This window comes from Octopus sinensis, linkage group LG3 (assembly GCF_006345805.1).
Source record: "Octopus sinensis linkage group LG3, ASM634580v1, whole genome shotgun sequence".
In the NCBI taxonomy this organism is placed as follows: domain Eukaryota; kingdom Metazoa; phylum Mollusca; class Cephalopoda; order Octopoda; family Octopodidae; genus Octopus; species Octopus sinensis.
Window position 1 is genome coordinate 21,675,672 of NC_042999.1, and position 15,000 is coordinate 21,690,671.

Below are 15,000 nucleotides of genomic sequence, written 5' to 3' on the forward strand. Positions count from 1 at the left end.
TATTTGTATGTATGTATGTATGTATGTATGTATGTATGTATGTATGTATGTATGTATGTATGTATGTATGTATGTGTGTATATATGTGTGTGTCTGTATGTATATATGTAAGTGTGTATGTATGTATGAATGAATTATGTACTCATGTATGTATGCATTATGTGTGTAAAAGGACTAGCTGGTATAGAGATATTTAAAATGTAACATGCTTAATTTTTACAAATTATATTATACAGTGAATTTAAAATTGAGTACACAAATTAATATATATATATATAATATATATATATATATATATATATATATTATCAGAGTACGAAATTTGTCAAAAAACAATCAGAGAGTAATTATACATAGAATATTCAACTATAAAGACTCTTTTCTAGATTTGTATCAGTTATTTATTTATGGATACATTAGCAACAACTTTACTTCTCCTGTGTAAATGTTTGTCTCCTTTGAAACTAACGCTCTACCATTTAGCTCTAAATCTCGTTGTCGATATCATTTGCGTTCAGCCGTCCTATAAAACGTTCCCAAAACATTCCTTCATATTCTTCGTCGTTCGGCCATTCGAGATACGTTTTCTGTTTCAGTAGAATTCCAAGCCTATTAGTCTGTAAATTCGACGGAATTTCATTTAACAAAACAGGAATGATAATATCGTAGTGCTCTTCTAAGATCTTTTGCTGGGCAATACTTGCTTCAAACTGGCACCAGCTACTCTGAGCAAAATCATTTGACAACACTAGAACAACCTTACGGCTTTGTTGCATGCTGTCTACGATATTATCAACAATATCGTTTCCAACCAAAAAATCCCTGTCATGTAAACATAAATTGAAATGGTTTTCTTCTTCTATAATGGGTAAAAGTTTATTCAGAACCCAGTTGACGTCAGTGCTGCAATAACATATGAACGCATCGTACTTATATGGGCCATTATTAACGAGCACTTTGTATTTTCTTTTTCTTACTAATGATTGGTAAATACAGAGGCGAGTCGACCATCGTTTTGTATATGATAATATTGCTGTAAATACAAACATCACTGCCAGCACAGCTACAATCACCCCAGCAACGGCGATAGAAGATGGTTTGCTTATATCTTCACAGTAATCCCAGCTTAGAGAAAAATTTCGCAAATGAATGTGACCAAGTGAGTTGGGACTGACGCAACGGTAAATTTTGTAATTCTTCAATCGCCCTGCATTTCTCTTTGACCAGTCTCGAAACCAGAGTGTTTTGCAGTCACAAACGAACGGGTTGTTTGAGAGATCAATATTCAGTTTCTCGTTGCTGAATAGTAAATGGGAAAATAATTTTGGATTAACATAGATAATTTTATTATCCTTTAACTCCAGTGTACGCAATACTCTCATAGCTGAGCAATTCGCTTTGTTCCATTTGCTAACATCTGTGTTAGAAATGGTAAGTTCTCTAAGCTTATTCATATTACAAATCGCATCTGGAACTTTACTAATATGCTCATCAGTAATCTTCAGACTTTCCAGTTTAGTCAGTGGCTTAAGTAAATCGTTGGCGTTTATGTTACTGACATTTCTCAGAATCAAATGTTGTAGCTGTGTGCACGACTTTAATAACGAAGACGGTTTGCCTTCGTTAACAACAACATGAATGTTAATTAGCTCCACTGATACCCATGATTTGTTTTTGAAGACGTTTCGCTCAAATCTTAAGACATGGTGCTTAAGAGATTCTAAACTTACTGTTCGTAGACTTTTCAAATTCTGGAAAACATCCGATTTGATTAAAGAGATATCCCCAACAAAGATACCCAATTTAGTTAGACCGTCAAATCCTTTGAAAAAATTGCTGTTTAGGTAATTAAATCCTGATAAACCTAAGAACAGCTTTTCAAGTTTTGGGTAAAATTTAATTCCTATTTCGTTTCTAAATTTTGGTAAAGTTGAAATTTCGTTATGATACAAATCTAGATAAGTCAAATTAGGAAGATATCCCCAGTCGGTAACTCTGGTAATACCGTCTCCTTGAAGAACAAGTTGGTCTAATTGATCCATACCGGTGAAATAGCTGCCATCAAAACGTACCATATTACATTTATTTATGAAAATTCTTGAAACGTTAGTTCCTCTGAGACCATCAAATATATCTTTAGTCAAATATTCGAATTTCATTTCATTGAAAACTAATTTTTTTGTAGTCAGTGGTAAACCAAACAGCACATTTCGTAATTCTTGAAGGGGCAACCAAAGTTTAATAATTGCGACTTCTTGTATATACTTCAAAGACTTAAATACATCATTAGTAGATGTCTTAAGGACGGTGGACTTAATTAACAAATGTCCTAGTAAGGGCAGTTCTGTCAAATTTTGAAAGGTTTGGTTGTCCCAATTGTCAATATTTAGGTCTGTGAATGTTACAGCTGTAGTGTAATTTGGGAAAGTTGGAACAAAATGGCTCCCATAACATAAGTATCTATCTTTTTTTATAACGCGACATCCTTTCACTTCACTACATGAAACATGAAATATCAGGAGGAGTACGCTTAGAGACAAAGAATTCATTGTGCAGAAATTTAGTTACGAATTTGGATGGGTTGATCTACAAAGCTTCATTCTATTCAGGTCGTCAGGATTTCCTCCATACCTGAAATAGTTCAAACGAAACACTACACTTAATACAAAAGAATTTATATTACAAATCACTAAAACTAAATCATATTAGGACAATAAAGCATGAAATAAACATATATTAATGAATTCTATAAGGGACAATATTTAGTGTATAATATGTCAAATTTTAAATTCAGCAATATGCTTCTTGCTCTAGATCTAGAAGGGAAGAAATTATTGTCGATTATTCCAAATCTATTGATAATAAACACCACCAATAAGGACACAATGCTAATTTTACGGGAGAGTAAAGACAAGTACATCGACCCTCACCTATATATTTCTCGTATTTATTTTTCTGACAATGACTCTTAAAGTTGCCCTTGGGAAGCCATACACCCTTAAACGCAACACGTAAAAACCTCAAAACATTTCATTCATGCTCTGACGCTCAGCTTCTTCAGCCATGCATCCCTCTCAACCGAAAAAGAAATGGTAGATTGTAGTCTGAGTTAATTGGGACATATATATATATATATATATATATATATATATATATATATATATTATATATATATGAGTGTGTACAGAGTGGAGGTGAGTGCTCGTGGGTGTAGAGTTATCAGTCACGTTAGAAGATAGCATATCCGCCTAAATGAGAGTAATTCTTGAAGCTAAGATAGCATTCCATTCTTTATGATATTTATTTTATAATTTATTTCTAGTCTGGCTTCACAGAAGTCTTTCAGTCAATAGCTATACAGAGCAATTTAAGAGAGAGTTCTCCCTCGAGGATGAAATATGAAAATATACAGTAAAAACAGCAGCTGGTAAGGGTCAGATGTGCACAGAGGGACCAAAGCATATGGGGCTATTCCCGTTTGAAATACTGAGGAAACAACACGAAAATGTAAATGACCAACAGCTGTAGAAACTTCAGTCTCACAATGTCTCAACAATGCTTGACAGTTGGTACTTTTGCGTAATGGACAAGGTTGAAGTGACTAAAGCCCTGGGGATATTTTAATCATTTTGTTTAATAAGAGTAATGATAAAGAACATAAAGAAATACGAAGACGAGTTAAATTTGACTGCCACATATATTCCGCTGCTGAAAGGAAACACGGTAAACATGAATATTTCCGTTAATGAAAACACACAAGCCCTCGTGCAGCTGGAAGATGTCCGCGGGAAGAACACAAATCAAGACGACGAGGATCTCTCTTCACATTTCTATCCTCACAGAGGCAGCATATCAGAATGAAACTGCTCTCATGTCAAAGATCCAAACTCCATCATGTCGACTCTACACTCTGAGGAATTAGCGGGAAAAGCTTCTCCAATATATATATATAATATATATATATATATATATATATATATATATATGATTATTAAAATTATAATTTAGGGTCTCTAAGAGATAACACTACGCAGGAAATAGCAGCCAAACCTTGACTCTAAAACCACACCAAAAGCCTACACAGCACCAAAACAAACGAGTAAAAATTTACTGGATGAGTCTAGATCCCGGACATCTGACTCCGCATAAGAAACGCCCCGCCTCATCAGTGGAATATACACAAATAGCACATAATAGCATATATTCCACTGATGTGGCTGGGCGTTTCTAATCAAGAGGTCCGGGATCTGGAGTTTTCCAGTAAATTTTTTTGTTCACTCCTCGTGATGTGTGGGCGTTTGGTGTGGTTTTAGAGTCAGGTTTTGGTTGCTATTTCCAGCGTGGTGGTAACATTTAGATAGTTAGCAACTTCCTTGTCTTTCTCTCTAAGCTTTTCGTTCGCCTATTTTCCATGCGAGTACTTCTGTTCTATATGAAAGAGTGAAGCCGCCCAAGTATTGATAGCTTCGGTCTTATTCCGTCCATTTAATTTCGACTCTAGGATCAGTCTCAGTCTGCGCAAATTCTCCACCTAAACTTTTTCTGTCATTTCTCTCTCCATCAATTTATACATTTCCAAAATCGTCGACAGAACTTATTCTTTGCCGAACTGCTAAGTTACGGGGACGTAAAAACACCAGCAACGGTTGTCAAGCCATGTCGGGGGAAAGACACAGACACCTGCATACACAGAGGTACATTTATATATATATATATATATATATATATATATATACATGTACATATATACGACGGAATTCTTTCAGTTTCCGTCTACCAAATCCACTCACAAGGCTTTGGTCGGCCCGAAGCTATAGTAGGAGACGCTTGCCCAGGGTGCCTTAGTAGTAGGACTGAACCCGGAACCATGTGGTTGGTAAGCAAGCTACTTACCACACAGCCACTCCTACTCCATTCCTTTGTTATAATTATCTATATAATCGTAAGATATTTTTAATATACATACATACATATGTGTGGGTGGGTGTGCGCGCGTGCGTGGGGGTGTGTATGTGTATTTATACATACGCGTTTGAATACTGATGACTATAGATACATATACCTGTACATGTGTGGGTGTGTATATATATATCTCTCTATATAAAACTGAGAATTTGTGTCTGTCTGTCTGTCTGTCTGTCTGTGTGTTTCCCTAAAACCTGAGAACTACAAAACTAATTTCACTCAAATTTTACACATGCCTTACTAAGGGTCCGGGGAATGTCATCGACAAAAATGTTCAATTTCTTGACTAGGGCGAGCCCTTAGCAATATCATATCTTCTCCACAATTTCAGTATTACGTGTTAAAAGTGAAACGAAAACATTTCTCTAATTTATGTCAGATACTTTCACTTTAATAATAAAAATAATAATAACAATTGAATTATATGTAGTAATTAATAATTAAAATAAAACTAAAGTATGATATAATCGTAACATAATAAAAGTAAAAATAGCAATTGCTATAAAATTGCATCACTACCTTGAACTTGAATAAGTGGTTTCACATGAATGGGAATAATTTAAAAATAAAATTAGCGTGCAGAAATAGAATAGTCCAGATAGACTATTATACATAAAGGACTATAGCTTCAACTGCATACTGCTTTTTGTTGTTATTATTATTACTGTTTAACTATTGTTATCACGGGTGTTGGTTCCTCGTAAGGGAAACGTTGTTGTGTTGCATTTGTTAAATAATTGTAAACCGTAACCCTCCCCCTTTGGGAGAAGGAGCTTTGGTTATTGTTTAAAAAGTGAATTATGTCCCTGTTTGTGGAAATTGACAATATTTTCACCGTTTACACGGAAGCATTTTTGTTAGAATGCCTTCGATATAAGAAAGTCCAAAAATGAATTTCGCTGCAGCCGTCGGCGGGTGCGAACTCATTAAAATTAAAATGGAAGAAATACAAACCTATTTCGGATTGATCACCGACAAAGACGGTGAATCTAGGATAACACCACCAAACGAAATAAAAAAAAATAGACTATTGTCTATAGTAGTATACAATGTAGAGAAGAAAAAAAGATTTGAACATCTGGAGGAAAGCACCATCGAAAAGTGTCTTGGTGCGACTATGAAAAATATCTAACCAGAGGCGGTAAATTCGGTACAATAGAAGCAAGGTTCGAGTCAACGGAGCGTGCAAAGGGGAAATATTTTATATTCACCTTTATATCTGGGACGTAGGAAGCCCCGGATACAAATTTAAAATGTCCCCCCCCCGAAGTAGAGGTAGGCTGTATTGTAGCCACACTTCTATGCAAGAGGGATGACAAGATACAATTGATCGAGATTACCATAGACGAGCCTACAATTCCAGTCTGTCATATATTTTGAGTATTGTTGTCACTTGCGATATCAAGATATAACTTTAAATTTTCTATATTATGTGTAGATGTATATATATATATATATATATATATAGATGTACATGTAATATGTACACATATACACATGCACTAGCAATATAAACCGGCAACGACGGGTCATACTGCCAGTATATATATATATATATATATCTATAGGGAGAATTCATAATAAAACACAAAATACGAAGACTGTGGTGTAGACAACAAACAGATGTATTAGTTTAACGCTCGGGAAGTGGAAAAGTCTTTAACGTTAAAGAATTTTTCACTTTTTGCGCAGAAAGGAACACAGAAAGAAACAAGGAGAGAAAATGAAGAATGTGTAGTGGCAAGCGTTCTATCATGGCGAATGCCGGACAGAGGGGTCACACAGGAGATCTAGGAAGAAGGGGTGATAATAAAGTAGTGGTGATCCCAAAACGAATGTCTGTGTGTGAGTGTATGAGGGAACATGTATGTTCGTGTGGAAGAAGTTTGGTGACCTTGAAGTGTGCGTGTGTGTAGGCGTAGGTGTGTAGATATGGAGCCGGGATGTTGTCCATGCTAGTGTGCGCGTGGTGGTGTGATGTGGTGCTGTTTGGTATGGTAGTGTATGGTGTAGAAGTGTGCGGTGTGGTGTGATGGAGTTTGGATGTGCAGGAGGCGATAGTGGGGAAAGCAATGGTGGGGTGTGGTTTAGGCTGCGTCTGGGGATAGGGTTGGGGTTTGTGGGTAGGCTGCGGGTGGGGTAGAGTTGGAGTATGTGTGCAGGCTGAGTTTGGGGCTAAAGGTGGGATTTTGTGTGGGTGGGTGTAAGGGATGGGATGAGGTTGGGATGGATAGCAAGAATTGTGAGACGTATATTTAGAAAATATGGTAGATTATAAGCAAGCAATTATTCTCCGAGATGAAGGTGAGGTGGGGTGCGAGTATACATCTTAGGTGGAATACATAATTTGCATACAAGCGTAATTGTATTATACGGAGGTGCTTCTGCTATTATTGACTAAGACAATGTGTATTGTATATACTTTAACTTAAGTTCGTGTATGCATGCGGCTAGCGTTGTTGTGAATATATATTTAAGTTAGTAAAAAAATTCAAAGGAGCCCTATAGCGACTCTTAAAATCAATAGTAAATCTTATGTAAACCCTTAACCTGTGTGCTGCAGAAATCCCGTTTCCAAGATTTTGAATATTTGGTTTCATTGAGTTTGTCGGAGTTATACAATTTATACTTAAGGAAATTCCTAAATAACACATTCTTTATTCGGGCATTATCTGTAGTATTAGATTGTTAGTTAGTTATTAGACTATATAGAAGATATTGGCAATTTTAGTTTTGAGTTTTGTATCAGGGATATAAAATAGAGCTTGGTGGTTATATGAAGCATGGGTGTTAAATATCTTCTCATTGGCATATAAGATTGAAATTCTAATAGAAATGGCCGTTACCATGCTATCGAGGGATAATCAAGGACGATTAGAGAGAATATGTAAGAACTGAAGAGTTTGGTTGGGTTTCCTATATGGATAGTGAAGATTAATATTAAGATTAAGTATGATATCCATTTATTATCCATTTATTATCCTTTTCAAATGCAATATTTAAATTATAATTTTTAAAGAATTTTATCAAAAATAATAATAACACCATCGAAAAATAGGTAGGAATGAGAACCCAGGTTCGAAATTTTTCCACAAGACACCTGGAGAACGCTGAAGTGTATATCAGCCGACAGTTGTGTTAACAAGAAACAAGATATCCCTCGAATGTAAATATTGTAAAGAATGTACATAATTCCTCATCTCTTAAGCATAGAAAAGTTTCACTTGCCGAAAAAATATATATGGAACAATTATCAACCAGCAACTGTATAATACACAACAATGGTGATACTGTTACCGGTTTATTGTTGCATAAAACTCGGTGACTGAGTGATAATATTGTTTTCGATACAGGAAGCAAAATAGCAACAAGGACCATTATCAATTAGTATTAATTATTACATAAAGAGAAGTTAAAAATTGAAAGCATTTGTACCATCCCAGTAATTAAATGTGCAAGTAATTACTAATATGAGAGAGGCTTTACTTAGTCTGAAATCCTCCACACTTTGACCTACATTGCCAACGTTGAAGTCCGCCAACGTTTACTTGATCGCTGCAACAATTAGAGCGAGGAATATTTGAGCATAATAGTCACAGGAGATGAAATGGGGTTTCATCATTAAGAGGCAGAATCTGAAAGAAAGAGTATGGAGCGCAAATATCCTGGCTCGCCAGCGACGAAGATATTCAAGACTCAGTCGTCCGCGGGTAAGGTTATGCTAACCATATTTTGGGACTCAAAAGGGCAAGATATATACAAAAGCCAGCAAACGCCTAAGCCTATTGTCAAAGGCAGTGTTGTTGCATGATAACGCACGCCCACACACCGCCGCCCATACCCTTGAAACCATTAACCAATCGAGTTCTGAAGTGCTGGAATATGCTGCCTACAACCCAGATCGCGCCCCTCCCCAGTATCATATCTTTGGGTCACTCTAAGATGGTTTACAAGGTCGTCGATTTTCTACGGATGAAGATGTGAAAAAAGTGCTGCATAAATTGTTGTAAGACTGACCGATAACCATCTTGATGGAGGGAATACGGAAGCTTGTGGACCGCTGGACCAAATGCAATTGAAGGGAAGGAGACGATATAGACAAATGACGTGTTTCTTTACCCCACTGTTTTTGTGTAAATAGATTGAAAAAAAAACAAGAGTGCGTATAATTTATGACTCTCCCTCGTATGCATACGTTTATAAATGTGTATACATATGCACACACAAACACATACACACACATATACAAATGCATAAAAGGGACTCACACTCGCATATATATGTACATATATTGATTTATTCATTTATTGGTTTACATATTCAAGATACAATTTTCACACATATTTAAAGCTTTTCTCTAAAGCATACGTATATTGTGTTCTAAAACCAGGCTATTCGTAGTTATATGTTGTAGTGGAATATTAAAACGTAATAGAATAATAAAATAAAACTTATACATGTTTTCTGCGAGCGAAAATTTACCAAAATTACCTGGAAATCTAATTATATATAAAAAAAGGAAAATTTGATAATCTACATTTAATTAGTATTATATTTCTGCATTTGTTACCGTAGTAGTGTGTATTGTATGTTTACAATAAAACAATTTTGAAACTAATAATATTTCATATGTGTGTGTCGTTTTATTAGTTCCATTATTTTTCTACAAATTTTACAATACAATGAGGGATAAATATTTCTAAAATGCATGCACAAGCACTTCTGTTTATTCAAATAGTGAGTTTGGAATCGTGTGTAGATGCTTACTTAGAACGAAACTGTATGCCATGAAAGATTATAGTCTTATTAATATTCGTTTTGACATGAAATATATTTAGGATTGCTTTCATAATATTAAACGTTGATGTCACATTTGTTACTAGATATCTAAGCATTTACACTGCTGTTCATCGGAATTCGAGCAGCTTCACCGAGGACTTCATCGGAATTCTAGCAGTTTCACCGAGGACTAATTTCTCTATAAGATGTTGTTAGAAAAATTCCTCTTTGTCCAAAACAACATCAAATAAAATATATTCAGTTTTGTTTTCTTACGGAAAATGTGTGCCGATACATTTGCTTTTCTCTTTTTGAATGAATCCATTACCCATCAGTTCTAAGCCTCATTATCGGTTTCATTTTCGTTCAGACGTTTTACAAATTGTTCCCAAAACTTTTCTTCATATTGGCTTTCATTCGGCCAATTCAAGAACGTTTTATGATTTTGTAAATCAACAAGACTTTCCGTTCGTAAATTCGAAGGAATTTCATTTAATAAAACAGGAATAATAATATCGTAGTGCTCTTCTAAGATCTTTTGCTGGGCAATGCTTGCTTCAAACTGGCACCAGCAATTCTGAACAAAATCCGGTGACAAAATTAAAACAACCTTACGGCTCTGTTGCATGCAGTCCACGACATTATCAATAATATTGCTGCCAACAAAAACGTCCCTGTCATGTAAACATAAATTGAAATGGTTTTCTTCTTCTATAATGGGTAAAAGTTTATTCAGAACCCAGTTGACATCAGCATTACAGTAACATACAAGCGCATCATGCGTATATTGGCCATCATTAACGAGTGTTTTGTATTTTCTCTTTCTTACTAATGATTGGTATGAACAGAAATGAATTGACCATCGATTTGCATATGATAATATTGCCAAACATACAAAAATAACAACCAGTACGGCTATAATTCCACCAAACATAGCGATAAGAGACGGTTTCTGTCTATTTTCACAGTAATCCCAGCTTAGAGAAAAATTTTCCAAATGGATGTAATCAGATGTATCCGGAATAAAGCAACGATATGTCTTGTAATTTTTCAATCTCCCTGCATTTTTCCGTGACCAATCTCGAAACCAGAGTGTTTTGCAGTCACAAACGAACGGGTTGTTTGAGAGATCAATATTCAGTTTCTCGTTGTTGAATAGTAAATGGGAAAATAATTCTTGATTAACGTAACGAATTTTATTATCATTTAACTCCAGTTTACGCAATACTCTCATAACTGAGCAATTCGCTTTGTTCCATTTGCTAACATTTGTGTAAATAATGGAAAGTCCTGTAAGATTATTCATATTACAAATCGCATCTGGAATTTTGCTAACCTGCCCATCAGTAATCTCCAGATTTTCCAGTTTAGTCAGTGGCTTAAGTAAATCGTTGGCGTTTATGTTACTGACATTTCTCAGAATCAAATTTCTTAGCTGTGTGCACGACTTTAATAACGAAGACGGTTTGCCTTCGTTAACATCAACATGAATGTTAATTAGCTCCACTGATTCCAATAATTTGAGTTTGAAGACGTTCTGCTCAAATCTTAAGACATGGTGCTTAAGAGATACTAAACTTACTGCTCGTAGATATTTCAATTTCTGGAAAACATCCGATCTGAATAAAACGATATGACCAACAAAGATACCCAGTTTATGTAGACCGTCTAATCCTTTAAAAAAATTGCTGTTTAGGTAAGTAAATCCTGATAAACCTATGAATAACTTTTCGAGTTTTGGGTAAAATATAAATCCAGATCCATTTTTAAATTTTGGCAAGGTTGAAATTTCGTTATGATACAAATCTAGATAAATCAAATTAGGAAGATATCCCCAGTCGGTAACTCTGGTAATACCGTCTCCTTGAAGAACAAGTTGTTCTAATCGATCTATACCGGTGAAATAGCTGCCATCAAAACGTACCATATTACATCTACTTATGAAAATACGTGAAACGTTAGTTCCTCTGAGACCATCAAATATATCTTTATTCATATTTTCCAGCTGCATTTCAGATAATACTAATTTTATTGTTGTCAGTGGTAAACCAAGCAACACATTTCTTAATTCCAGAAGAGGTAACGGAACAGTAATAAGTTCAAATTCTTGTATATACTTCAAAGACTTAAATACATCATTGGTAGATGTGTTAAGCCAGGTGGATTTAATTAACAAATGTTCTAGTAAGGGCAGTTCTGTCAAATTTTGAAAGGTTTGGTTGTCCCAATTGTCAATTTTTAGATCTATGAATGTAACAGCTGTAGTGTCATTTGGAAAATTTGGAACAAAAGTGCTTCCTTTGCATGACCAACTCCCTTTTCTGAAAACGTGACATTCTTTCGTTTCACCATATGAAACATGAATTATCAGGAAGAGTACGGTTAGTGATAAGGGATTCATTGTGCAGAAATTTAGTTACGACTTTGAATAGGTTGATGTACTAAGCTTCATTTTGTCATATATATTTCAGGTCGTCAGCATTTCATCCATATCTGAAACAGTTCAAACGATACACTACACTTGATATTACAAAAGAATTTATATTGCAAAACACTAAAACTAAACCATATTCGGACAATAAAACATGTAATAAACATATATCAGTGAATCATATAAGGGTCAATATTGAGTATATAATATGTTAAATAAGTCAGAAATAAGCTTCTTGCTCTAGATCTAGAATGGAAGAATGTATAATCTATTTTTCCAAACCTATTGATAATGAAGAATGTTGACAAGTATACAAGGCTCAACAATCTCAATAGAATATAATCAATTACATCGATGCACCTACATTTTTCTGGTACTTAGCTTTCAGATACCAGAATGATGACACGTAAAGTAAGTTGACCTTGGGAAGAGATTTACTCTTAAACGAAAGATCTCCACCCGTAATGAACCCATAAAATTTACTTCAATCTCTGTCTTTTTAGAGTGTTGGATCCCATGATGACGAAAGAGCAATAATTCTTGAAATATGCATATACATCTACTTCCTAATTTTCTGCCGTCGTTTATGCTTACATAAACGTTTTCGTATATGACATGACAGAAATGTCAATGCTATTTGTGAATTCTATTGAAAATCAGCAGAGAAAAGCTTGACACCAAAACAAGGCATCATATTGACACGTCATATTGACATCATATTGACCAAAAAAACTTAGTAGAATTTAATTCTATTTTACCATGAATGATCAAATTTATGTTGAATCTGAGAGAAAAAAATAATCTCTCCTATTGTTTTAAACGGGAATAATAAGTGTATGTGAATAATAAGTGTAAAACTAAAAATGTTATATATAGATGTAAAGTTACATCTAAGGGAAGTGTATATTTTTACATCAGTGCGACTTCACTAATTTTGAGAAAGAAACTTGCTAATCACTTAAATTCATTTAGAGATAAAAAGAAAATTTCAAAACAAGTCTAACTTAATCAGGTCTTTTAAAGATAGAAGCTAGGACTATACTAACAATTGGCAATTAATTAGTACTGCAAAACCGTACATACCAGTATCTCATAAATGTGATCTACGTATAAAAGAAGTTTACCAACTTTTTATATCTAAGTGTTAATATAATGAATTCTAGACAAAAGAAAGCTTTAAGATGCTTGCATTAAAGAAAATTTACCGTTGTTAAATATACATGAGTCATAAACATTTAAACAACGAAATTGTTTGAAATAACTGACTATAAGGATTAAACGAGTGATTATCCAAACAATATTTCTATTGATAATTCGTGTCTAAATAAACGCACAACCCCACTTCATAGAACGCAAAGAAAATCAACATGAAACTTTAAATATTTAAATCAAAAGATATTAAAGTGAAGACCCTGAAGAGACTGCACCGGAATAAGAGTAAGCTTACAATTGAAACGATTACTAATCGATGGATTAGAATCATATGCAGGTCTATTTAAAGCTGTATATATATATATATATATATTATATATATATATATATATATATATATATATATATATATGTATATAAAGGAATTAAAGGTAATGCTAAAGCTACTTTGTAATAATCATTATTATATATATATATATATATATATATATATATATATATATATTATATATATGTATATATATATGTGTGTGTGTGTGTGTGTGTGTCTGTGTGTGTGTGTATGTGTGTGTGTGTGTGAGTGTGTCTGATCATTCAATAAGTGACCGCGTGTGTATCGTTGGCGATTTTTTCCTCCGTCTTTACTTCCTTGGACCTTCCCTTTTTCTATATTTCTGACGAAGAGCTCCGCTCGAAATGTTAAATCCTCCTTTCCTTTCCCTTACCGTCCAATAACACTATACTTGTTCCACATCCTCGCGTTGTTGTGTTTTCTCTTTGTATTTTCATGTTTGGATTCACTATATATATATATATATATATATATATATATATATATATATATATATATATATATATATATATATATATATATGGGGTGTGTATATGTGTATTGCAAATTTCAAGAGTAAATCAAGTTTATTCTACGGCATCCCCAAAATCCACAAAAGCAGAACAAGTGAGGCATGCAAAGAACTTACAGACATAATCATCAAGGTTCTCTCACCTGATGACCTGAAATTAAGACCAAAGGTAGCAGGTCCAGCATGCGAAACCCACCGCCTCAGCAACTTCCTAGACACTCTACTGAAACCCTTCCTCACACACATCGAAAGCTACATAAGGGATGATCTAAACATGCTCAACCACCTCCCAAAAACGGTCAATGAGAAAACACTGCTAGTATCCTTCAACGTAGTCAACCTATATTCAAACATCCTTCACACCCTAGGAATATAAGCAATCACATTCTGGTTAGACAATTACACCTATGAAAAGTCGTAATGGAAGGACTAAGATTTATTCTTGACAACAATTATCTTATATTTGATAATGACTACTTCCGACAGCAATGGGAACACGGACTGAACCTTCTTTTGCGAACCTGGTAATGGGCTATCTGGAAATTAAACTATACCAGAGAACACTCGAGAAATATGAAAACTCCTTTTTAACCTACATTCAAAACAACTGGAAAAGATATCTCGATGGCAGCTTCATCCTCTAGAATGAAAGTAGAGAGAAACTTAATGACTTCATACCTCTTCTAAATGGAATAAATGAAAACCTCCAATTTATGATAGAGTACAACCAGGAACAACTAACGTTTTTAGATATCCTTATTAAGAAAGTCGGGAACAAAATAGAGACAGATATCTATTACAAAACCAGGG

General features: G+C 34.5%; 2 protein-coding genes across 5 annotated transcripts in view; both read right to left on the reverse strand.

Annotated features, from left to right (window-relative positions):
• The window catches only part of LOC115209088 (toll-like receptor 13), a 56,832-nt gene that overhangs the window by 7,901 nt on the left and 33,931 nt on the right, over window positions 1-15,000 (reverse strand). The window contains exon 2 of one of the 4 annotated variants that reach the window (XM_036500875.1): window positions 2,569-2,631. The exons of 1 other annotated variant lie outside the window; for it this stretch is intronic. Coding sequence is in view for 1 of the 3 variants with exons in the window: in XM_036500879.1 (XP_036356772.1) it covers window positions 2,045-2,549 (505 nt within the window). In the remaining 2 variants the exon portion in view is untranslated. Of the gene's footprint in view, window positions 1-2,044; window positions 2,632-8,193; window positions 8,330-15,000 lie in introns of those variants that run through there. 2 more of the 4 variants (XM_036500879.1, XM_036500874.1) reach the window with 2 other exon arrangements.
• LOC115209090 (toll-like receptor 13) overlaps window positions 9,263-15,000 on the reverse strand; it is an 8,750-nt gene continuing 3,012 nt past the window's right edge. Inside the window, exon 2 of the mRNA XM_029777204.2 lies at window positions 9,263-12,237. Coding sequence (XP_029633064.1) covers window positions 10,082-12,145 — 2,064 coding nt within the window. The 5' untranslated portion in view covers window positions 12,146-12,237 and the 3' untranslated portion in view covers window positions 9,263-10,081. The remainder of the gene's footprint in view (window positions 12,238-15,000) is intronic.